This window comes from Tyto alba, unplaced genomic scaffold (genome assembly GCF_018691265.1).
Source record: "Tyto alba isolate M040663 unplaced genomic scaffold, T.alba_DEE_v4.0 Super-Scaffold_7, whole genome shotgun sequence".
NCBI classification, from domain to species: Eukaryota; Metazoa; Chordata; class Aves; order Strigiformes; family Tytonidae; genus Tyto; species Tyto alba.
This window is the reverse complement of record NW_024881328.1, coordinates 3,189,580-3,214,641: the sequence shown is the minus strand read 5'-3', so window position 1 is coordinate 3,214,641 and position 25,062 is coordinate 3,189,580. Positions and strand designations below refer to the sequence as shown.

Below are 25,062 nucleotides of genomic sequence, written 5' to 3'. Positions count from 1 at the left end.
TGTAATTGAGAGTTGGTCATTTTTTCTTTCTTGCGGGTTCCACGTTTTTTAGAGGATGCTGTAGCGGGATCTGTTCAGGCTGTGGGCTTGAGCCTGGGTGTGTAAAATGGGTATTTGCATGATACCTCCTCTCCTGAGGTGTTGCAGTGCAGGAGGGTGGGCCCTGCAGGCTTGCCCTTGAGGTGGGCTGCTGCTGCTTTGTCGCTCCTTGGGATGTCATTGCCATGGTGTGGTTCTTCGTTTACTCTTGGTCAGCATGGACCAAATGTATCCGCTGCTGCCAGCAGCAACACTGCCCACTCCTTTCTTGCCACCAGTGCCTGTCAGGTGGCAGTTGTGCTCATGGCTGAGCTAACTCAGGGAGGTGATATGGCAGAAAGCTTAGCTTTCATTTTTTTTGGTTAGGTGAACCTTCATAGTTAGTAGTTTTCTGTCTCGGCTCGTTGCATGACGGCTGCTGTTGGCACAAGCAAGGTGGTGGGAACGTGGCTTGCTGGGGAGGGAAGCTAGTGGAACCGCTTCTTTCAGTGGTAACTCACGCATAGGTCAGCTTAAAATTACTGTGGAACCACAGCCTTAATTTAGTTAGCTAAATGAAATTAGTTAATTTGGTTAATTTAAACCCAATTTAATGTAACTTAAAACCAAATTGCATTTCTGTAAGTTAGTATAAACTCGGTTCCTAGGGGAGCTCAAGTAAACAAAAGCAAATCCCTCTAACAGGTGCTGCCATGGGGTGTGGTTGAAGTGGCAGAGGTTGTAAACTAGAATGTTGGTTTTGCAACATCAATTAGCAAGCTAACAAGTTCTTAGCATTCATATGAGGTAAACTTTACTGGTAGGGTCATTGGGGCCCTGTTCAACAGTGCACTGTAGAAACATGCAACGTGGAGAAATGCCGAAGTTTTGGAGCAGGAAAAACAGATTCACCAGTCAATCACAAAAATCTCCCAGGAATGTTGGGAGGAAAGGGTGTAGATGGTCCCTTTTTAACTACGTGAATCAGCAGATTAGTTTTTCTTGAAACACTGACTAGTAGCAGGTCGTGTGAAATCCAGTGCTTTCTGTGACTGAGTCTAGTTCTTCACTAATTCTTGCAGGCAGGAATGGACAGTTGCATCTGCTGCTATGGCAGGGACAGGGGATGGTGATGGATGGTTACATCACACAGCACATAAACCACCTGTGGCTTGTGATGGCTTATGAAGCCAACAAGCTGCCATACTAGAGGCCAACTCCAGGATGAAAAATGGCTTTTTCTGTAACCAGTATGGTTCACTCAGTGCTTGGGAAAAGACGACTGATTGATGATTAAGGATGTCACTGAAAGTACATTTCAAAGAGCAGTGATAGACCAATTTCAAGGAAGGAGGACACTTCCATGAGTGTCCCAGAGCTGTGGCGAACCAGCTTGGGGTTGATTAGCTCCATATGATTGCATGCAGCGGTTAAAGGAAGAGCGATAGCCTTGTGTTTCCTCAGACTCCAAGACCTCCACAGGCTGCTGAGACATTCTGGCCTTCCTGTCTGCATTGAAACGGGAGGTGGAATGCAGGTATTGTGTCCATTGCTTCAGTGTCATTAACCTGCAGCCTCCATGCATCCCACTTTCCTTGAAGGTGAACTATATTGATAGCTACAGGTCGTGGCAGATAATATGAGAAACACTGCTAGCAAAAGAAAAGCATTGCTAGAAGTTATGCAGAGCGGTATATGTGACAAGGGCTACTACTGTTCTCCCAGTACCAGTGTATTTTTGTGTAAGAAAATGAGCTGGATTTATTTGATGTAACTTGTTCCTGGCAAGTACGTGTTGGATACCTTTTATCTCATCATTTTGATTATTTGTCAAAATATTTTTGTAGAGTTGAAATTCAGGGTGTAGTTTCGGTTTTTGTTTTTAAATGATTACAGTTTTTTCCATTTTTCCAGTTTTTCAGCACTTCATTTGTTAATCCTGAAGTCTCAAAATGACTGCTAACAGAGATGATGTTTTATCAGCAAGTAATTTAGTACTGTCTGTGAAATTAGGGGGACTTGATGTTACTTAGCCAGTGGTTCACAGGGGCAGATGAACTAATATAACAGCCAGAAGAGGAGGTTCCACTTTTCTTCCCTGTTCCACTTCTGGTTGCATTACACTGTTGTATGTCTTGAACTGGTCCTGGTGCTTACTGGTTACCTCCGCAGACTGGTTCAACTTGCTGACGGTGAGCAGTGAGAGGGGGGACTCCCCTGCCTTCAGCTGAGGTGCGCCACAGGGTCATTTAGATGCCGGCAGCGCAGTAATCTGTGCTCTCTACTTGAGTTGGAAATCTCGCCTTCCTCCCTCTAATACTCCTAATGCTGCATTCCTGAGGATGGTTGCTCTTTTAAGTTGCTTGTTGGTGGAATGGTTGGCCTTTTTCTTGTCTTCTGCTAGTTGCATCTCACTTGAGTCTGAGTTTGTTCTGGAAGGTGGTTCAGGAACTTGCAGTGACTCTTATTTCCTCATTGTGGAAATAAAGGGGAATTTACTTGCACTGCTTACAGTTTATGGGTGAACAGCATCACGTCTTCCCTGTCATAGGGATCCTTCTGCTTACAGATATTCTGGTTTAGAAAAATTGACCTGAAACATTTAGTTCACAAGGGATTACTGAATTATCTACTGACAGGTAATAAGTTGACATTTTTTTGAGTGCAAGATCAACATCTGTCCTGAGGGTAAACAAGCAGTGCCTTTTCTGGACTTCAGTGGATTTCTGTGCATTCTCACATCATCTGTGAGAACACATTTTGGAGTAGAGACTTGCTTTGTTAGGAGAGCTCTTCTGAAATGATGGGAATATTTGGTCTAGAAAAATTTTGGCCACCTCCCTTGAACTGTGATTTCACAGTGTACTTTAGGACTGCAGTAGTTTCGTAGGCTCCAGGGATAGTTTTGGGGTAGGAGAAACTTATGCAATTTCCTTTCGGGTGAAATTGGCAGTTTATACTTCAGAGGTCATCAAATGACAGATTGTAGTGGAGGGGAAGTGCAATATTGGGCAGCATCAGGCAGGAGTGGGAGAAGTATAAGCGGCCAAGGTTGGCCTTGCTTGGGAGAGAGCTCTGAAGAGTTCAGAAACTCGAGTAAGTAACAGGTGGATTCAGACATGCTTGGTCCACGTTTGAACTGTGGTCAGTGCTGTATGAGAGAAAAGCTTCTGCCAGTGTGGGAAAGTGGAGTAGAGTTAAGGAGTGTGAGGGTTACAGCTCAGGTGGGACAGTTCACCCCGGGTTCAGTGCGTGGCTGATGTGATGGGCTACTGGTGCCAACACTGAGCTCCCAGGTGGTCCTGCTGGGACTGCACTGGTGAGGCTGGAGCACAGCTTCCAGGAGCTGAAGATGATACGTAGCAGACTGGTTTCAAGTCCAGCACTGATACTTGGCAGCACTGGTATTTGGCTAGTCCCTGGCTGCCCAGCTCTCTGAACGGGATCGGGTGGCAGTCACGCCACAGACTGGAGTCTCTTTCTCCTCTCAAGTGCATAGTCCTGCCTGGTGGTGTTTTTAATGCAGTTTTACAGAACTATGAATTTACAGAAATATCTGAGTTTTTATCTCAAAACTTTTGATTCCTACAGACTGCCACTGGAGAAGCAGCATCCAATTGGAATGTTGTAAGGTGTAGTTTAAGTCCAATACAGTTAATTGCTACAGGGAGGGCTGTGGATACCGTGCCTAATGCTGGTGTCTTAAATAAAGTTGCCATGCAACTTGCATTGCTGAATTAATATTAGTAATTCCACTTAACACATAGTTGCAGGCCATTATTATTAATTTCTTTTTGAAATAAATTTTTATAGTATGTTTACAGTGTGTGTGTGAGGCCAGAGAAACCTTCTGAGCAAATGGTGTTGTCAGAGTTGGTACAATCAAACATTGTCTCTTCTGAGAGGTGGCAGTTTGCATCTGAAAATGGTAAGGGACTGCTTATTAGCACTTCTCAGCTGTATCTAACTGAGTTTCCATGCATAGCCAAATACATTAGGAGCTGGTAGTGGCTTAGGTAATTTACTGCACTAGAATACTGAAAGAGTGGTCTTGGGCTAGTCTGAGATACAGAAAAAATGTGCTACTTATCATCTGTTCATTGACTGGTCAGACCATGGGAGAGAAAATGCTGTAATTTACTTTGAAGATATATATGTGGGTTTTTTTTTGGGTTTTTTTTTTTTTTTTAGCATTTTTCTTTTGCTCCTGGTTTCCAGGTTTTTGTTTTAAGGTTCCCTCAAAGCACACTGGGCAGCTCAGTAGCAGAGGTTTTCTTTAAGTTAGTGCTCAAATACAGCTGTAAGTTAAGAGCATAAAGATAGTGCTACTTGTCTAATAAGGAAAGAATATATTTCAGCAAGCCTTCACTGCTGTCAATACAGTAACTTGCTGTTTGAATTATTTGGAGTGTTGTAGTAAGTGTTTCACCTCTTCAGGGTTTTATTAGGTACAATTAACATTTCATATTATGAATTCTTGCTGTTGTATGCAATTTGCTCAGACTTGTAAAACTTAGTTTCTTCTATGTTATCTGAATGGTAACTTCCTTCTGCTTTTAGTAGGACCAGAAACTTTATCTAGGCGTGGAAAATGAATAGTGCAGTCTGCAATAAAGACATCAGCTTTGCTGTGAAGTCAGGAACTTGGTTTTGCACAAAAAGTAACAATTCCCATGGGATTGGTCTAGCATTTTTATTTTGTTGCAAAGTTACATGGAGGGGGGAAAAAAAAGGGAAAAAGTTTAGTCTAAGTATTTTAAGACTAGGTTCGTTGAACTATTTAAGAACGGGCAACTGAAACTGTAATGGAACTTTTGTGTAAGTGCTTTTTTTCTGCAAGTCTGGGATTATATGGAAAATTATCTTAATTGTTAAGAATATGATAATGATATTCTAGAGGAGCTGTATTATATCAGCAATAGAAAGAATGTTTGCTCTTGTTTTGCAAATATCTGTTAAAGTTTCTGTGCTCCTGTATTAATTTTTAAAACCAAAGCTTTTGTCTTGGCACCCCTTCAAGACACTTAAAATGAAACTTCGATTCCCCTCGTATTAGAAGTTAGAGATGAGTGACTTCTGACTGCTGTCTTGCAGCTGTTATATGGGGAAACTTTTTAGCCTAAAGAAAGAAGTGTTATGGCAGAGATGTGTTAATCTGAAATTTTATAGATTGTTTTTGGTTTCTGATCGTCAGGTGCCTGCTTCTGTATTTCCATAGCATGTTATTTACCAAGCTTTTAAATTGTTTTTGTGCATGTATATTCTTGTTTCAGCCTTTAATCTGGACAATGAACAGCCAGATTATGATATGGACTCTGAGGATGAAACCTTACTGAACAGACTAAATCGAAAGATGGAAATCAAGCCGCTGCAGTTTGAAATAATGGTTGACAGACTCGAAAAAGCCAGTTCTAGTCAGGTATTGTACGGTGTTAAGAAATCACTGGGAATTTTTGATTTCTGAGTTTTCTGGTGGGGTGGTTCTGGGTGGTTTTTTTTGTTTGTTTGTTTTCCTACTAACAGGATAAGTGTGTTTGTGTGAATCTGCAGTTACACAGAAATCACATTGCTGTCTCTTATGGTCAGTGTTGGTAACTTAGAAGAACCAAGTGGGGAGGGAGCTTCCGGGGGCTGGTTGGGCATAGTTGTTTTTTGAATTTTAATTCCTGACCACAGTGTGTTAGAGAGGACAGTTACAACATCTTGTTTTACCTGTGTTGGCATGGAAGAAGCTTGTGGTGATTGGTAAGTATATAGACTTGGCTATGAACATAGGTGAGACTCCACATTCCTTGTTTCACGTGGTACTAGTGGACATTGACTTCAGTTGACGTTTGAAGGTTAGAAACTTAGGAGCACAGACAGTTGAAGCAAAGCATTTAAGGTTGGGCCCCTGCGGTAGTAGAAACTGCATGGAATCGAGTAAGTTATCCTGCAGTTCAGACTTGGGGGCTGGTTTCCTTGTTTTAGAATCAAGTATGTGCTGTGTATTTAGTCACTTGTTTTATCAGAAAGGTGTCAGTATCTTAATAGTCAGTTCCTGAGGTGTTCTAGGAGGCCAGTGTCTGGAGGAGGGTCTTAAAGACAAAAGCATTACTCAGAAATGACATCTGAAGGATCAGTTTCTGAAAGTTAAGGTTGAAATAGGTAGAGTTACTTCTTGACAAGATGGATGTTTAGCAGGAGTGAAAAATCCATTCCAGGATCTGTACCTCTGCATCAGTTACTTAACTTGATTTAGTTCAGTGCTATGTGTTAAGAGGCCAAAATACAGTATTTTCTACATCTTAGAGCAACTTAAACAAGGATTAGGTAAAGATTTCTTACTGTGCTAAGAAGATGGGATGTGAAGAAAAAAATTGCAGAGGACATCAGGTGATACTTGTTGAACATATGGTAGTTACATCTCTTAGAGCTTTGTAGACAGCCCTCTTTTGGCTTTCAGGTAAAGCGGTTTTGGTTATCACTTCTCAAGATTAATTTTCATCCTTCTTACGCTGATTTAATCTTTCATTGTTTGAGTGATGAAAACTGAAAGATGTTTTCCTAAAATAAAAAATATTATGAGAGTATGTATTTTTCTTTGTAGGCAGCTATACCTTTCTTTTTCCATTAAATGTAAATAACACTAAAGTATTGCAGAGGTGAAGAGTATTTTGAACCAGAAAGTGCTTATTTAAGGAAATCCATGACAGAAAACATTTTACGTGTACATGAAGCATTGTAATTAATTTTTATAACATAGGCTCCCTCTTGAAAGTACGGTGTGTAAGGAGAAATCCCTCTTTGTAGATGAAATTTCTGTGGGACTTGCTGTGTATTATTTTCTGCCAGACTTCAGGGATTGCAGCGTGTGTGTGTGTAAGCTTCTTGTCCTGCTTTTGGGCTACAGAAAATGTTCAGCTGATGTTGAGTAGCTCTGTCCCAAACTCTGTGTTAGGAATGGTAAAATAGAAACAACTCTTGTAGATTATTAGAGCCTGGGAAAGAAAGAAGTTTGGCTGCCTGGCAGATTCTTTCCCCACATGGGGTTATAATGCTCTCGGATCCCACTTGGGGCTACTACACAATTCATTTACAGTTTACATGACTTACCTCTGAAATATAAAAGGATGCTAGTGGGAATGCCTTCCTCGCCAAGGAGAGCGTTCCAGACATTCCTCCTGGGCATTGTGATAACCTGATTTAAGCGAGGAATATAGGGACTCTGTATCCATGTTACTGGCGGTACTTGCAAAAACAAGCAAGCAGGGTAAATTTAACTTTTCTGACTGTGTACTCGAGGCAGAGTAGATTGTTGTTGTTGTTTGTTTAAGAAATATTTTAACAGAAAAAATGGAGCAAAGGACAAACAGGGCTGAAATTATTTTAAAGTGATATTCACAGTGATGGAATGATGTTTGAGTTCTGTATTAGCTAGGGACAAGATTTAATGCAGAATGACATGTTACAAAAATGAGAATTTGAGTAGGTTTTTTTGTTTGGTTTTTTTTTTTTAATTTTTGTTTTGAAATTAGGGAGAAGGTGAAATACCATCTAACTTCTGTTTTAAGTAATACTAGAGATACTATTTTCTTTTTATTTGATGATAGGAGCATGTTAAAGTAATGCACTAGTTAGGCAATGATATGTTTTGCATTTATTTAGAGTCTGATTTCCATGTAAAAAGCAGAATGTAAAAAGGAAAAATAAATGTTACTATTTAATTACCTGTGTTTAACTATCTCCTACTGAAATAACTTACCTAAGGAGTGAATGTCTTTGTCTCTCTGGGCTGTAATAAACAGGGATGGTTATTATCCTTTTCTGTCACGAAGGAAACATGCGGGGGGAAAGTTAAGAAACTAGTTTACTTCAGAATATATTCTATCTGCAGTGAAATACCTTCTACGGGAATCAACATTGAACTGGAAAGAATCATATGTTAATAATGGCTTAACCAACAAGAAACTTCCTTTTTAGGAAAAAGCAGTCTAATTAAAGTGATTCCCAAATCATGATCTGCAGACTGTAGTAAGTGATCTATATCCTGTGATTGTAATTGTTTCAAACAGTGCTTTCAGATTTCATTAAAAATTTATGAACTTCCAGACTATTGTATGAAAGTTTGAGATGATGACGCTGGTTCAGAAAAGTTGGGAACTATGTTTAACTGAAGACAACCAATTGGTGGCTTAATATTTTTTATTGCCTTTACTCTCTTGTATGGGAAAAGAACTAAGCTCATTTAGAAAGTGTACAAGAGATGGGAATGTGTGGTAACTTTTTCCTTGTACCACCATCCCACCCCCATCTCAATTGCACCTTTTGAATTTCCTCTTCTAGCTTGTAACACTTCAGGAAGCTAAATTGCTGCTAAATGAGGATGACTACCTTATTAAGGCTGTATATGACTACTGGGTAAGAAAGCGTAAGAATTGCAGAGGGCCATCTCTCATCCCCCAAATCAAACAAGAAAAGAGGGATGGCTCCACCAACAATGACCCTTACGTTGCCTTCCGGAGGAGAACTGAGAAGATGCAGACTAGAAAGGTAACCTGTCAGACTTTCCTGTTTTAAATTTGTTACTTTAAATCCTGCAGTGATAGGAATCTGATTCCTATCCGGCATCTTGCAGGATCTGTCCTGTGGTATCCACAGTTACTGATCTGAATGTCTCTAGTAGTAGTCACAATACTGGATGACCCAGCTAAATTTCAGACCTGCTGAATGATGTAGCCAGTGTCTAATCTGTCAGTTCTCTGTAGACAGTTTACAGTCTGTCTGTTTTCTAGAAGGCTGGAACTCAAAGGACAATTTACAGGTATTGGCACACAAGCGAGCAGTTGTGGGACTTGCTGGTTACAAACTTCCCTTTCTATGAAAAAGGGGAAGACAATCTTCCATTTGCCATGGAATAAATAATTCAGGTTTTGCATTTGTAGCATGAATTGATTTGAACAAGGAAATCTGTAATTACTCAGTGTTTTACATAAACTTTATACGCATTTGTACACAGCCTTATTGTGTGCAGAAACAAGGTGGGAAAAAGAATTTTGGGAACCAAGTCTTGAATTCCTTGTTCTGACAAACTTCCACTGGGTTGATATGGAAGCTGAGCTGACAACGCACTGGAGGGAAATGGCTGAAAAGTTCTTTTTCAGCTTACTCTTAAAAAGTTGGGTTTGTGGCTTTGTTTCCCAGCTAGGTTAAGCTTTAGGAAAAGCTGCTTCTGAGTGTACTTGTGTGATTCCACTTGCAGCAGAATTATGTAACTTCTTTTGCTATTTATACCTTACAGGTTTTGCTTTTGACTTAAAATTTGTTTAATCTTTTAATAGAATCGGAAGAATGATGAAGCGTCTTATGAGAAGATGTTGAAATTAAGAAGAGAGTTTAGCAGAGCCATAACAATTTTGGAGATGATTAAGAGAAGAGAGAAGACAAAACGCGAGCTATTGCATTTAACATTAGAAGTTGTTGAGAAAAGGTAAAATAGCAAAATAGATCTGTAAGAAGTCTTTTGTAACACTAAAGTTTTAGTTTTCATAAAATAGGTTTGAAAACATCTCCTGTAATTTATTTCTGTATGGATGCTAGTCTTCTGCCCACATGAATGGCTGAAGACTTATATAGCACCGTAAACTTCAGAAGCTAAAATGGAAGGGTTTTGTGCAGGCTGCCTGTTTTGTCTTTCAAACATTTCCCAGTGGAAATGCAGTACTATATTTTTAATCGTGTTTTTTTGAGGTACCATTTGGGTGATTATGGAGGTGAAATCCTCAATGAAGTGAAGCTTAATAGACCTGAAAAAGAGATGAGCACAACTCCATCCACTCTTCATAATGGAAATCATCACAAAGTTCAAGAATGTAAAGTTAAGGTAAGCTTTCTTCTGTTGCGAGTCCCTTGTTGCCAGTTTCACCATTCTTTTGGATATACCCAGCAGATGTTTGCATTGGAAAACTGAGTAGGAGGCTGTCATAGTTTAAGGTAGGAGACCAGGAAACTGCTATGCTTGCTTCCAGTTTAATATTCCTTGTCTTTCCCACATAAGTTTTAAGGCAATTGGCTGGCATTGCTGTTTGTTCCTTTAAACAGCAGCATTGTAGTAGTTTTCGTTTTCCTTCTCAGCTCTGTCCCTTTCCTTGTAAGGTGATGTGAACATGAACGTGTTAAGTGGACATCAGGACCTCCATGAGATTACAAAGCGAATGATTTTTTCCTTCTCCCTTCAAAGGGAGACTAGAGCACTGAATTTTTCCAATAGTGTTGTCCATGAGTACTGACTGACTGATCCTCAGTGCAAAGATAATCCTGAAAATACAGGATTTTACTGAATTACAGCTAGAAAGCCAAAGGATTCAAGAAACTATTTTGAATTGGTTAAGTGATCTTTGATTAGTAACATTTCCAGGCACAAGAATGCAACTGTTATATCTTGTTGACATCTGTAAAAAAGTTGCAAGCAACTAATGTTTTAAAAAACTTACTGGAATTTGTAGTAGTTTGTTATTACTGAGGCTTGTACACTTTTCAGTAACACTGAGTGGGTGTTTTTGTATCTGCCACTGCTTGGCCGTCAGGTAAGCAGCAAACATAGGAAGGTGAAAAGAGAGTGGCTAAATTTGGAAATGTTTAGTTTCTGCAAAGGGACAGAAGGCTGCTCTGAGAGAGTGAGTACAGAAGGATGTAAAACTTGAGTTGCTGTGTCCCACACTGGTTATTTTGTCTTCTTAAAACTGGCAAAGTTGTGGAATGCTGTCATTAGCAGCAATTTGACAAAGTCTTCCTTTACATTTTTTTTTTTAAATCTGTACAGAAACCTGATGGATCTAGTTTTATTTTTATAGTTGACCTTGTTAGTAACATCCAGAAGAGTAGTAATGTAAGAGTAATCCACAGCTAGAAATGCTAAACTTTAATGGTTTTCTTTTTTTCTTGTCTCATGTGAAAATGTATTGCACTCAAAAAAATCCACCACCACGCCCCCCAAAAAAACCCAAACAACAACAACAAAAAAAAAAAAAAGGAAAAGAAAACAAAAAGCAAACAAAACCACAAAAAAACCCAAAACCAACCAAACAAAAAACAATCACCCAAAAAAACAAACCACTGACAAAAAATATCAAAGGGAACTCTGGATCTTCTGTCACTGTTTGGATCTGGTACCGAATCAGATTGTGATGTTTTGGATACTCATTATAATCTTCCTGTGAGGACACTTTTCACATCTGTGCAGATGAGAATTCAGGTGTACCTTTTTCCAGAGGATCCTAGTTAACCGTGACTGTGACACTAGTAGTTGTTTCTGGTGATGTGCAGTTCCAATAGAATTAAGCAAAAGATAGTAGTATAGTCATAAGCTGCTGACACTACGAGCAGCAGGGATGAAAAATGGATCCATCTTGGGTTAGCATTTGTAGAATGACTACTTCAGAATAATGTTTGGGACTTTTTTTTGCCATTAATATGGGCATTAATTGCAAAATTAACTGCTTCCAATCTTAGCATAACTATTATTACAAATGGTTATTGTGCTTCTCTTGTTTCTAGTTCTTAATATCATGTTTCCTTTAACTGTTAGTTAAGCCGTAAGTATCTCTTGTCCTTCTTGGGAGCTGTGTTTGCTTTTGAACTTAAATCCTAGACAGTCATGTTTTTAAAACAACAACAAAAAAGCCCCAAAACAACAAATAAAGCAAAACTGAAAAACAAGTTTCCACTGCAAGCCATTTTAATGTCATCGTTATCGTTAGGCTCACTCTCACTAAACTGAGTCCAGTATAGAAAAAGGATAAGACCTCATGTTCCACTGTTAGTGTGACAGAAAAAAAAAATGTGCCCGACTTTGAATTAAGACATGTTTTTGAGGAAATAACCTGAAATGCTAGTTTTTTATAAAATGCTTGGCTGTAAGGCTGGAGAGTTAAAAACCTTTTGAAATTTGTATTTCGCACCCGCGACACCCAGTGGTCACTGAATTTAATACAAATCACTTGCCTTGGTTTTTGGGCAGGAATTTTGGTATGCCTTGTGTTTCTCATCTCTGGTTATGAAGCTGAGCTCCATTACTGGAGTTAGTTTCAGTCAGATGCTTTTTGAAAGTGGTGATTTGGGGAAAATTTAAACACTTTTTCAAAACTGCACTGGCTTTTACTTGTAATTGAGAATTCTGCAAGTGAAGCAATCTTCCTTTTAATTTAAAAGCTTTGAAGTTTAATAGCATTTGTGTTCAAGTGAACAGTTTAATATTGATAGAGCTGCTTACTACAGAAAGTTTATGTTGGCAAAATCTTAAATAGCAAAACTGAATAACATTACATCATCTCAAAAATATAAACTGAGAAACGTGAAACAAATTCGATCATTTCTTTTGAACATATCTGAGCAGTTCAGAAAATTGAAAGTGCTTACATTAGAAAAGTAGGATTTCAGAAAATAATTGGAATAGGATTTCTAGTTACAATATATTGAGTGTATTGCAAAGCAAGGAACCTCTTAGGTAGGTGTATGGTTTGAAAGCTTTCAGTTTGTTTATTAATAAATATCTGTGAAGAAGATCAGAGGTAAAGTTCAGGTGTTTTTCATGTTTTGAATAAATTTTGCATTATGTGTCTGAGAGAGTCTGCAAATGCTGCGTGTTGAGAGACTTTGGATGATAAGCAGTCATGTCTATAAGGCATGAAAAGAGGAAAGGTTAATTACTTCCCTAAAATTTTGTGTTTGCTTTTCACAAACAGCATCCTCATCATTCATCTCTAAAGGAGGAGGTGTCAGATGTTGTACGTCAAAAGAAGAAGTATCTAAAGAAACCTAAAATAGAGTGTGTAGTAACTCCTCAACAGCCCTCTGCGGAGCCCTTGCCTGTTATCAACAAGAGTGATATTAAACAGTATGACTTCCACAGTTCAGATGAAGATGAGTTCCCACAGGTAATACTCTGTTATAAAACCTCAGCCTACAGAAGGTAGAAATTTAAGTTGCCTGTAATTTGGCCAGTCTAGGTTGAAATGGAGACTAACTCCTTTGGACAGTGGATATATATGAAAGAGATTTGCATAAACCCTGAGTTTGTCGTCTTCTAAGCTGTGCTTCAGGGAAGCTTGCATTTAATAGATAAATGTGGCAGGTTGTATAAACTTGTGTAATAAATAAATTATATTATATAAATATGGCAGTTGGAAGAATGACTTTGCTTTCTGGCCTAGGTACACTCACCAGTATCAGAAGCAGAAGAAGAAAATGATCCTGATGGACCTTGTGCTTTCAGGAGAAGAGCAGGATGCCAGTATTATGCTGTAAGACTATCTGCTCTTGGATTTGGTGTAGAGGTTTTTCTTAATGCTGTTGGTTTTTTGGTTTTGGTGTAGTTTTTTTTGTTTGTTTGTTTTTTAATTCAGATTGTCATAGTGCTAATGTAATAATTCTTCTGTTTCTGCTTTCACCACCAAAGCTTTGATTTGGTGACTCCAAAGAGAATCATTTTGAGTCTTCGCAAGGATTATTGTTTTGTTCCTCTGTGATGACCTGAAGGCAATACAGTGTGTTGCCTGCAGACCAGTTCAGCCACTGTTGAGAAGGGGTAGATTTTTTTTGTCACCCTCTGTTTTCTTAGCATGTCCTTTCTTCCCAGTTTGTCACGCTCGTTAGGGTTAGATACTGGTTGTCCCAGTTCTCAGACCTGATGAGAGATTCCACCTGGGCATTGAGTAGAGTCTGCTGTTGATGCAGAGCAGTTTAATTTGTTGAGGATTTTTTTCATATAGTTAAGTCAAAACTTCCTATTTAAATCAGTGCAAACTGTAGATATATTGAAAAACTGGGTTGCAACTGCAACAATGGGCAAAGGAGAGAGACTAATTGTAGATGTCCTGTCATCTCAGGACCACTGACAGTGATTTTTTTTTTTTTTTTTTTTTTTTTCACCAAGCATGTGCTTATAGACGTGGGGAGCTTTAGGCTGCAGAGGACTAAAAGGCAACACAACACTGTAATGGTTCTGGGTTTTCTTGCTTGCTTCCCATGGGAAGAATGAAGTTATGTGACAAAATAATTGTGTGTAGCTTTGAAAGCCACTTCTAGAGAAGTTATTTAATCACTAGGTAGGCTGTTTCAGAAGCCCAGACATCCCCCAGAATATTCAAATGTATTGCATGGCCATCTCACCCAAGTTATACAGAAAGTTCTTTGCACAAGTCAGATGTGTGGTGGCACCTGCTCCTGTGCTGCTTTGTGGTGTCCTGCTCTTGGTAGTCAGACAACTCTGTCTTTCCAAAAATATGTTGTTATATTTAACTACGCCTCTTCTTTTAAGAGATTTATTAGTTGGGTTAAAGATCATACTTGTCTGTTTGCCATCTGTTTTTTGTGTGGCCCTTTGTTCTTTCAGTTTGGGTGACTTTTTTTCACCTGTTGATTGCTAATCTAGTCACCTTTTCTGCATCGCTCCAGAGGGTTAGCTGAAGCTTCTTTCTTGCTTAGAATTTATCCTACTTTTTTTTTTTTCCTTAGCCTGTGAGCTAACTCATTTGCCAAAAGAAGTCGAGACAATCGAAAACTTGTATTTTCATTCTGTTCTTTTACTTTTTCATTACTGTTTAGAAACAGATTATTTAACAGCCTTAATGATAGCCCTTTAGTTTTTTTTTTTTTTTTAAACTACCGAAGCCATTTCAGTTTTGGTTAACTCTTAACATAAATTGATTGACTCGACAGCACTATCGTTGCTGTAGGTTTAACCTGATCACAAAATTTGATTATTACTGAATATTTATTAATCTGTCAAAGACAACTTTTCAGACAGCACACAGCATTTCTGCTTGTAAAGGTTTTGCAGTTTTGAGTTCATAATAATAATGAAGATATTCATGGAGTAATAAAAATGCCCTAAGGTAAGCTGATACAGAAAATACACTGTCAAAATCCGGTAGTTGAATGCTATATATTGGAACAAAGTCCATTCAGGTCAGCACCCGTTACCTTTGGCAGTATGTGTTTCATGAGTAAAACTAAACTGCAAATTTAGGAACTCCTTTTGAAATACTTACATACTTAGGTTGCAGGCTGTCCAAGTTGGGAATTGTTTTCACTTTGCTTTTTTACAGCTGGAGATTCAGTGGGATCTTTAATAAATGAACAGGCCTTCTTGGTATTTCCTTTGTCACAATAAGTACTAGAAGTATTTTTCTGTAGCATGACACTTAGCACTGCAATTGTGCATATAGTTTTGAGGTACTTCTATCAGTTATTTTTCGTGAACTCATTTTTACAGACAAAAGCTTTTATGCTACTGACCCTTACTAGCGGGATTAGACAAATTAATGAGAAGGATAGGCCCTCATCTGATTACAAACATAGTTGAGATGCAGCCTTGCCTGCAGGAAGTCCTTCGGCTTTTAAGAGCCTGAAGCTCAGAGACTGTAACAAGAAAATAATTGCTCCCTGTGTTTTATATCTTGAGACAACTCACCAGAAGAGCTATTATCAGACAGGAGGTACTGGGCCAGATGGACCTGTGTCTGAGTACAGAAGTTTTACGTGCTTCTTGGTAGAATGAATTAGTTCTGGCTTGTTCTATATTTTGGTTGTGGTGTCTCATCTTATGACTAATGAAGGAAAGAGGATTTTCTGCTTCATGTATTTTGTTCTTAAGAAAAATATTCCAAGTTCTTTTATGATCTGAGCGTATTAATCAAGTGATAGTTCTGTGGGCATTTTTTAGCATTCTCTATACTGTAGCCTGTGCGTGATAATCACTTAGTAGTCACCTAATCAAAGTATACGCTCTAAATGAGTGCAAAATTGCCTTTTCTTTTTTCTTTACAGCCTCGTTTGGACCAAACTAATTCTTCATATGAAAACTCAGAATTGGCAGAATTGGACAAACTGAGGTTCAGGCATTGCCTTACAACCCTTACAATTCCAAGAAGATGTATAGGATTTGCAAGAAGACGAATTGGCAGGGGTGGAAGGTACAGTTGCGTTATTTTTACTCTTCATTCCCCCTCAAAGGATAGAAGTATTAGAAAGAGATAGCTAAACTAATGTCCTTTTTGATTCCTCTTTAATCAGGGTTATAATGGACCGAATATCCACAGAACACGATCCTGTCTTGAGACAGATTGACCCAGAAATGCTGAACAGTTTTTCAAGCTCTTCCCAGACCTTAGACTTTTCTTCTAATTTTTCACGGACCAATGCTTCCAATAAACGTTGTGAAAACAGACTGTCCCTTTCTGAAATACTAAGCAATATCAGATCATGTCGACTGCAGTGTTTTCAGCCAAGGCTACTAAATCTACAGGACAGCGATAGCGAAGAATGTACCTCAAGGAAACCAGGGCAGACTGTGAATAATAAAAGAGTTTCTGCAGCGTCTGTAGCTTTATTGAACACCAGCAAGAATGGCATATCAGGTAGGCAAGGATTTGAATTCTTCTAGAACTTAAAATACTGAATTCCAGTGTTTTCACTTGTGATCTGACTGATAACATCTTCAACAGTGACATGTACCTAAATCAAAGAGCCAAGCTAATTATTTTGTATGTCTTGGAATATATAGAAATTTTCCACAAACAGTCCTCTTCCTTCTGCTGTTATTTCAGTTGCAATAGAATCTTGATAACGTGCTGGACTTAAACATGCATTATCCAAAGGAGGGATTCTGCTCATGTTTAAGAATTGCTTAGATTGCTTGAGTCTTAAAGACTAATTGGTCTAACCTTGTTTAAGGAGAGAAGAGTGCTCTTTATAAATACAAAAGAAAAGCTAGTTGGTTTCTTGGAGGTGGTGGTGGGGGGTGTGTTTGTCCTTTTTTTTTTTCTTTTTTTGGAGTTGTGGTTTTTTTTTAAACCTTTCCAAAACATCTCTGAAAACCAGTAGTAAGTTAGTAAGCATACTGAGCAGGCATGAAAAAGTCTGAAAACAGTGTTTTCTGTTGATAACAGTCATAGTAAAAATTTTGATACTGGAAGCATCCAACGATGCACCTTCTCTGTTGATTTTTCAGAAAATCTTCAGCCATTAAGTGCGATGGGAGATTGCCTTTTCCCTTAAATATCATCTCTGAGTCTCCTAGCCAGTGCAGCCACCTCTTGCTGTTCACCTTTATGACCTGATAGCTCCAGATGAGCAAGATGGCCATTCACATATAAATGGGTTTACTTCTTTTTTTTTTTAATAAAAAAATGTTTCTGTTAGTATCTTCACAAGAATATAAAATATATGCAACAATTTGGATCTTTGTAGACCCTTTGTTAGTGATTTCAGTATAGAAGCACTAAAGCTGGAAGAAAAGCCACCAAAAGAAAAAAATTGCTTTAAGCTTACATTAGCAGTCTACATCACTTGCCTCATACTTGGAGTTGTAATTGTTTAAGTTTTAACACTGTGACTTATTTATAATCATAAAAGAACGTATGATTTTTTAAAAAAGCTGAACAATTGGAGATATGCCAAAAGGGAGATACTATCAAGGATCAACAAGTGTCTGAGTATTTTCCTACTCTATTGTGTCTATACAGAATTAGGTATTGTAAACCAGGGTGGCTAAGTTAATATAATAGGCTGATTCTGAATTTTGTAATTAACTTTATATGGATGTGGAATGGTCCATCTCATTTAAAGTCAGTTGCAGGATTGGATATTTAATCTTCAATAACATACCTTTAAAATTCATGTGTAGAAATTAACTTTCTTAAAGACAAAAGTAGTTTTCTCTGTGTTACAGCTTTAAAAGACTGAGCATTATCTTAAGTAACACCAATGTAGTACTGTCATAAGCACAGAATATTTATTCTAGCCTAACACTCTTTATAACATACTTCTCGGTATCGTCATTGCAACCTTTATATTGTTCTCTTTCATGCAAAGATTTGCTCAAGAATATTTTTCTGCTGAATGAAGAGAACAGACATAATGTGCTATGGTCATATTTTGTATAATTTTTTTTTTTTCTGTAAGGAACTTGAAGGTCTGGAGAGTTGCACCTGTAGCAGAAAGGGGCAGTTTTGTGTGATGGGTAATTGATAAGCATGAAGAGAGTCTTGTTAAAGCAAATGCAGAAAATAGAAATACTATTTGTCAGAGTTAAGGATGAGAAACATGGACTATAAGCTGTAAGGAACAACGAAGAATTTGCTGGTAGCTCTTTTTATAACAAGAGCAAGTAATACTGCAAGATTTCTATTTGCATGAATAAAGTATGAGGACACCAAGGTAAGGAAAGTTGCTTAAAAAGATAGAGGTTATGTTGATTATTTTTTCTGTAGAATTTTTTGTGATGATATAATAAATATCAGTCATTTAAGTATTAGATATAAAACTTTGAGGCTTTGAATTCTTCTTTGGGGAAGTTTTTTTTGTTCCCCTGAGGGTGGACTCTACTTAAAAAAATAAGAGAATATTTTGGGATGGAAGCTGATATATCTGATTTTAATAGTATGTGAAGAAATGAGTATAAAGGAAAAAGTTGAAGATACTGGTGAAATCTCCAAACCTGGCTTTAGTATAAACAAAGGTGATTGCAGCGGTGGAAGAGAATTCCAGTAGTTATAGGAAAGATGGCACATACTAAGAAAATATAAATGAGAACAGAGTTTAAGCAGTATATTCAGGGAAAGGGTGCAGCTGTGTTTTGATAGGGAGCTGTGTATACATAAGAAAAAAAAATCAGCCCTTCCCGATTCAGGTAATACCATCACGAAGAATAAAAACCGTGACTTGTTGGTGCCACACGGCAAATTAATGACAGACCCCATGGGGACTAGCACTCTTCAAGATTTGCACTGTTAGGAAAAGAGAAGTAAAGGAAATGAGAGAAGTGTACATTTTAATGATGGGAGAGACTACAGAGAAAAATCTTAAAAAAAAAAAAAAAAAAAGCATGAAAACGAATCTGATGGATCCAAGCCACTTTGTAGAAGAATAGTAATTAACTTCTATTATATAATTGTAGAAATCATCTGAAGAATACATTTAGATTAGAAGAGAGGTCACTCAGTAGTGAAAGTACATTATGCAGGGAAATTTATGGCTATGGAAGACCTTTTTCTTTCCAGATTTAAATTACAAAACAGATCCTGTAATTCTGGTAAAGAATCAGATGCAATAGATAGCAGAGTTCTTGACCAAATAACTGAGCCAGCAAGAGGCACTGCCATTAGATTTTTCTCTTTAGTAAGTAGTGGGTGAATTTTAAAAGGGGCGGTCAAAGTCTGGTTGTGCATTAAATGAGTACAGGTACTCTCGCTGCATTTATTAAAGTAATTCTCTTGGGGAGATGATTGTTGGAATCAGTTAATTTTATAGCACACTTACCTGTAAGCATAAAGCTGCCTCTAGAGGGAACAATGACAGTAGTTAAACTGATTCTTTTTGTTTTTTTCTTTTAGTTTAGAGAAGACTTGGAGTTGCTTGCTTTGGTTTTCGATGTACAAGAATATTTAAAGTTACGTCTGAATTGTATTTTTCATTTGTATTAATAACGCAACTCTTACTCTTGTATTTCCTCAAATGCTAGGCATTGTACAAACAGAAAGACAGACATATTTTAAAAATGTGCAAGCAGTCTTTTCCTGAAAGTGCCTAATCAGCGCATGAATAAAGAACCACTGTTTCAAGCTAAATTACTCTCTTGCTTGTGTTATAAGAACTACAAATGGGAAAACTGAATTTGAGGAACTTTGAAGAGACAAGGTCACTGTAACAATCCGATCCCATTGATCAGCTGTGTAAACTTTTTGTAGTTTTACACACTCTATCTGGAAAATAAGCTAGTCTCTTTGCCAGAGACACCTCCAGAAGAATTCTCTGTTTAATCTAAAAGGAGATAAACTGATGAGCTAGGGATACAGCTGATCATCAGGAGAAATGATGGAAAAAGGAAGTTATGAGGAATGTGTAGATGGTACTACTTATGACAGCTAAGTAATACTTAACCTGCTTGCTGAATTCTTAGAGTGCAACTTGGCTGATTTTGGGGATTCAAATAAGTAGTAGGCTTTAGGCAAAATCTTCAGCAATTTGTAGTACAGCGAGTATGTTGCATTTGGCTTCCAGTCTGCTTCAGCTGCCAGTTCCAATGACCTGCTCAGATAACTATCTGTTTAGTTACCATGTCCCTAGGTACGAAAGGCAACTGCACATCTTGGTGTTTTCAGTTTAAGAATTTTGCTTACGGAACAAGCTTTTACCTTCTAGAGGTATTTTTTTTTTTTTTTTTCCCAGAATTAAGTACCGTGTAAAAGTAATGAATGAAATACCACTTTTGAGGCAGCCTGAAAGATGATCTTTGATTAAAACCCTCAAGTCCTAAGAAGTGACATATTAATCCAAACCAGAGCTGTTAAGGAGCCTGGAACACTTAGCTTCACATTGACTTTTTCACTCTGTTCTGTTGTAGTATTTCAATACAGTTAGGCTATATGGTAAAATAGAAAATCCTGAGTTTCAGTAGTGGAAGCTGAAATTCTGGTAAATAGAACCTTTTATAAGTAGTATAGAACACTTGCACTTAACTGTGACCTTAAAGGCTTTTTTGGGGTTTCTCAGAGGTTTGCTTTTTTTTTTTTTTCTCGGGGACCCTTCAGTTGTTTGATTTGGCAGAAGCAAATGATATTAAATGTGCTAATGAACATCTGCTGTTTATAACGAGGCTAACAGCTGAGTTCAGTCTGACCACTGAATAAATATCTGGTGATAGGTAGTGAACTGAGTGGAATTTAAACATGTAAAGGCAGAGTAAACCGTTTTTACTTTACTATGGTAATCTTTCCTGTGCCTTGTTAACAGAGTGTTTCATGACTTCATGGTCTGTGTCAAATGGAGAAGGAAGGGAGGTTGAAAACATAAAATTGATATGTAGGCCAAGTCAGGTGATCCTCTGATGTAGAGACTGCTTTCTGCAGTATGTCTTTACAGTCCATAGAATGCAACTTTGAGTCTAGGTGAAGACCCTTGTACTGCAAAAAAAATAATAGCTGATTATGGCTAAATGCAGTTTAGGTACTTCTTTGTACAAGCTCGTTCCAAAATACTTTTTTATAAAACAGAAGACATGTCTGGAATTTGTTACCTCAGAGCTTAAAAATAGAAATACATATATAAGTAATGTTCCATAATGCTGTTCTTGGCCTTTAGTAATGCCACACACTTTGGGAGACTGTTGAGGGAACTTAACGGGTTTAGCTGACTGAAAGATGAGTTAAATGCTTGTAGTAATAGGTAAGAATGTTCAAGAGGAACAAAGCACAGCTAAATGTGAAATAAATTTGATTTTAGACTGTGTTGGAAATAATAAAATTCCTAGAATCTACTAAGAGTAAGTGTATAAATCACTGGATTTTTAAGATAGATCACTTCATATTTTAATGTTAGCTCCATGTCTCTTGGTAAGATGATACTGATGCAGAATCCAGGTGTTTGAGATGAATGACAGCTTCCATCTTTGAAAAACATAGATTAGAATAAACTGCTGAAATGTAGTTAATGGGAATCTTTGAGAAGTGAATTCTCTTACTTCTCCTAGGAGAACTTAGTTCTCGGGTTAGCATCAACTGCACAAAACTCAGGTTTTAACGTGAAATGCTTGACAGTGTTTTCAGCTTTTCAGCTGCAGTTCTTTGGGGGGAGAATATTGAGAACAGCTTTTCTGACTTCACTATTCCCTTCACTTGTGGAGAGTATGATACTACTGGGGTTGCGTTAACCTGGATCTCATAAATAAACTAACTTATTAGGTCACTCTTAAGCTCTTATTCCATTTTAATTAAATAAAAAAAAAAAAAAAAAAGGTGGAGAAAGTCCCGTTCAGGTTAAACTTAAGCATTTGCTTCAGGGGAAAAAAAAAAAAGTGTGAAATAGGAAGGTTGAACTGGATTTGCTAAATAAACAGTGCTTTGTGGTATTCGCAAACATTTACTAAGTTTTAGACCTGGAGGTGAGCCTTGTCATTGTATAGTAGTTTATAGTCCTTTTGAGTGAGGGATGGTATAGAACTGTATGCAAACCAAATATCAGAATTCTGGTGGTGCTGTTGAAGTACGTGCTCTCAAATGCCAGGTGCGTGCTGCCTTTACAGAGTCCATTCTGGTATCAGAGAAAAGGGCAATAATAAGGGACTGTAGGAAGGAAAGTTGTACAGGAATGAACTCCCAGTGCTCACAGGGACAGAAGACACCCAGCTCAGCCCCGTGTATTTCTTGCTCAGTTACGATTTTTAGGACATCCTAGTTTTCTGAAAGCCAGGAAAATGATTTCTTTAAGCTTTTGCCTAAAGCTAGTGGAGAGGAAACCACCAACGATAGAAACTGCTTAAAAGCAATGAAAGCTATGAATTCTTTTGTTATAAATTGAGTCAATGCTAAAAGAACACAACAAACAAATTTAGGTTGATCTCTCCTTTATGTAAGAATATATGAAGAGCGTTGCAAGCACCTAACACAATATATGTTGTCTTCAACCACTTGTTATGCAACATGGATGCACTCTTGCATTTTAGATTTAGTTGTTTTGTGCAGGCCTATCTAACACTGGCTTTGCTTTCTTTTCTGTAGTAACAGGGGGTATCACAGAGGAACAATTTCAGACACATCAACAGCAGTTAGTTCAAATGCAGAGGCAACAGCTTGCTCAGCTTCAGCAGAAACAGCAATCTCAGCATTCCTCACAACAGACACATCCGAAAGCACAGGTAATGCACCTTCAATGTTGTCATATGCTGATATCTTCCTCTTGCTTACTGTGTTTTTCATCTCTCTTACAAGCTAAATAAAACACCTCAGTAAATATGTTAAAATTTAGAATGAATGTAGGATGCTTTTCCAGTTTGCTGTATAGAGCCCAGAAGGCCATTTACACTGTAACTAGTACAAATACCTTGCCTTTACCTTCATTTTTCTATTTTTGATGTGTTATCTCATTCCAATGTGTTTTGGTTTTTTTAAGTTACATATCATTGACTGCATTTTAAAAGTTAAGAGACTTCATGTTTTAATATGTTAGCTGCAGCCACAGAGTCAGTCAGTGTAGAAATAGCCAGTGCTCTGTCAAGTCATACTGTTTTCACTGGTTTTATCCTCCTTTGTGGAAGTGCTCTGAAGAGACTTCTTTACTAAAACTACTTTATGATGTAATATATTCTATTATGAACAGATGTTCAGTGAGTACTAAAAATTAGTATGTTCTGAGAGGGAAAAATACAAAAAAATGTAGTTTTGCATATTTAACTTGATTCCTTCCCCATCCCCACTATTACCACTTCCGCCTTCTAAAAGAATCACATTTTTCTTCTGTAATGCCTTGCAAGGGAAGAATATATGGTTTTCTGTCAAGCTTAGTTTCCTGTTAGTTTCTTACCAAGAAAATAAAAAAGCTTTTTCTGTGGTCTATTACTAGGAAAACTTACTTTACTTTGAGTATATTATATGCAATTGCAAGGGCTGTTTGTCCCTTGCCCTCAGTGTTTTCTACTTGGATTAATCAGGGATTCTGTATTGGTGGTTACTATTTAACAATTTTTCTAAGTGTAAAGACATGATACCAGAATATTTAAAGAAAATGAATGAATTTTGGATTTTTAAGATGCTCTGAATGTCTATGTGAAGTAATTTTCTTAGTTAATATAAATGGAAATTTCAGAATGATACATTCTGCCATTTCAGGGTGTCTCCAGTAGTTACCATTCTTTCACAGAAAGTGGACTGTGAGAAGATGTGTACTTCCAGAATGCGATGGGCAATTACTCTGTGGTACAAATTACTCTGTGGGAATAAATGTACCATAAATACTGAAGATTCTTTAGACTTGTGGTTGCAGTGTATTTGTTGCCTGGAGACAGAAGAGAGAAGGAAACTTAAGTTATTTTCTTAGAGGAAACTTCTCAAACACATAGAATCCCAGAGTGGTTTGGGTGGGAAAGGAGCTTAAAGCCCCCCCAGTGCCCCCCCTGCCCCAGGCAGGGCCCCCTTCCCCCAGCCCAGGGGGCTCCCAGCCCCGTCCAACCTGGCCTTGAACCCTTCCAGGGAGGGGGCAGCCACAGCTGCTCTGGGCACCCTGGGCCAGCGCCTCCCCCCCTGCACAGGGAAGGATTTCTGCCTCAGAGCTCACCTAAATCTGCCCTTTTTCGGTGCAAAACCGTCCCCCCTCGTCCCATCCCCACCCCCTGACCCAGAGTCCCTCCCCCCCTCTCCTGTCCCCCCTTTAAGCCCTGGGAGGCCGCTCGAAGGGCTCCCCAGAGCCTTCTCTTCTCCAGGCTGAACAACACATCATGAAAGTGCTCTGTCGTGCTAAGAATTGCATTTGCCATTGTCAGGCTGAGTGGGGCAGGGCTTACTCAACACCCATTTGGATGCTAATTTTCAACTTTTTATCAGACTTGTGATATGGAAATATTTAATGTTACAGTTCAGTAGATTACATTTGGGAGATGGATTTACCTATATGCTGGTAATTGTGCACTATAGTAATCCTAACAAGGTATTTCATTTTGTACTTGGATAATTGCAGAGAAAAAAGATGTATGTTTTGGGTGTGTTTTGTTTTTTTTTTTTCTATTTCCACAGGGCTCCAGCACCTCTGACTGTATGTCAAAAACACTTGATTCAGCCAGCGCCCACTTTGCTGCATCTGCAGTGGTTAGTGCACCTGCTCCCAGTCGCAGTGAGGTAACGAAGGAACAAAACACCAGCCACAACAATATTAATGGTGTTGTCCAGCCTTCAGGTGATGATTTCTTAAAACTCGTGGTCTAGTATGAGCTGAGAATATGTTGACTGAGCTTATCTCTGATCTTTAAAATGCTACTTAATAAAAAAAATCAAATCTATTAATAGTTTTAAATATTGTTCTTTAAAATACTTCTGTGCAATGGCATGCCAGTTAGTATGGTAATAAAACTACCAAATGCTTTTTTTACATTGCAAAAGCATTGCTTCTGTTTTCTTTTGTAGGCTTTCACCTTTTAATAATCTGTTATGATCAAAAGCCTAAGTGACAGCATTTTAAAAACAGTGTGAATGTGTAATTAAAAAGAAATCATTTGCTTAAAACTTTAGGTACGTTGAG

The 25,062-nt window shown here is 38.1% G+C and overlaps 1 protein-coding gene across 1 annotated transcript in view; it reads left to right on the top strand.

The window, feature by feature from the left end:
* EPC2 (enhancer of polycomb homolog 2) overlaps positions 1 to 25,062 on the top strand; it is a 50,627-nt gene that overhangs the window by 21,094 nt on the left and 4,471 nt on the right. Inside the window, exons 3-12 of the mRNA XM_032987071.2 lie at positions 5,292 to 5,437; positions 8,344 to 8,550; positions 9,339 to 9,487; positions 9,748 to 9,880; positions 12,741 to 12,932; positions 13,209 to 13,298; positions 15,826 to 15,971; positions 16,072 to 16,415; positions 22,554 to 22,690; positions 24,561 to 24,720. Coding sequence (XP_032842962.2) covers positions 5,292 to 5,437; positions 8,344 to 8,550; positions 9,339 to 9,487; positions 9,748 to 9,880; positions 12,741 to 12,932; positions 13,209 to 13,298; positions 15,826 to 15,971; positions 16,072 to 16,415; positions 22,554 to 22,690; positions 24,561 to 24,720 — 1,704 coding nt within the window. The remainder of the gene's footprint in view (positions 1 to 5,291; positions 5,438 to 8,343; positions 8,551 to 9,338; positions 9,488 to 9,747; positions 9,881 to 12,740; positions 12,933 to 13,208; positions 13,299 to 15,825; positions 15,972 to 16,071; positions 16,416 to 22,553; positions 22,691 to 24,560; positions 24,721 to 25,062) is intronic.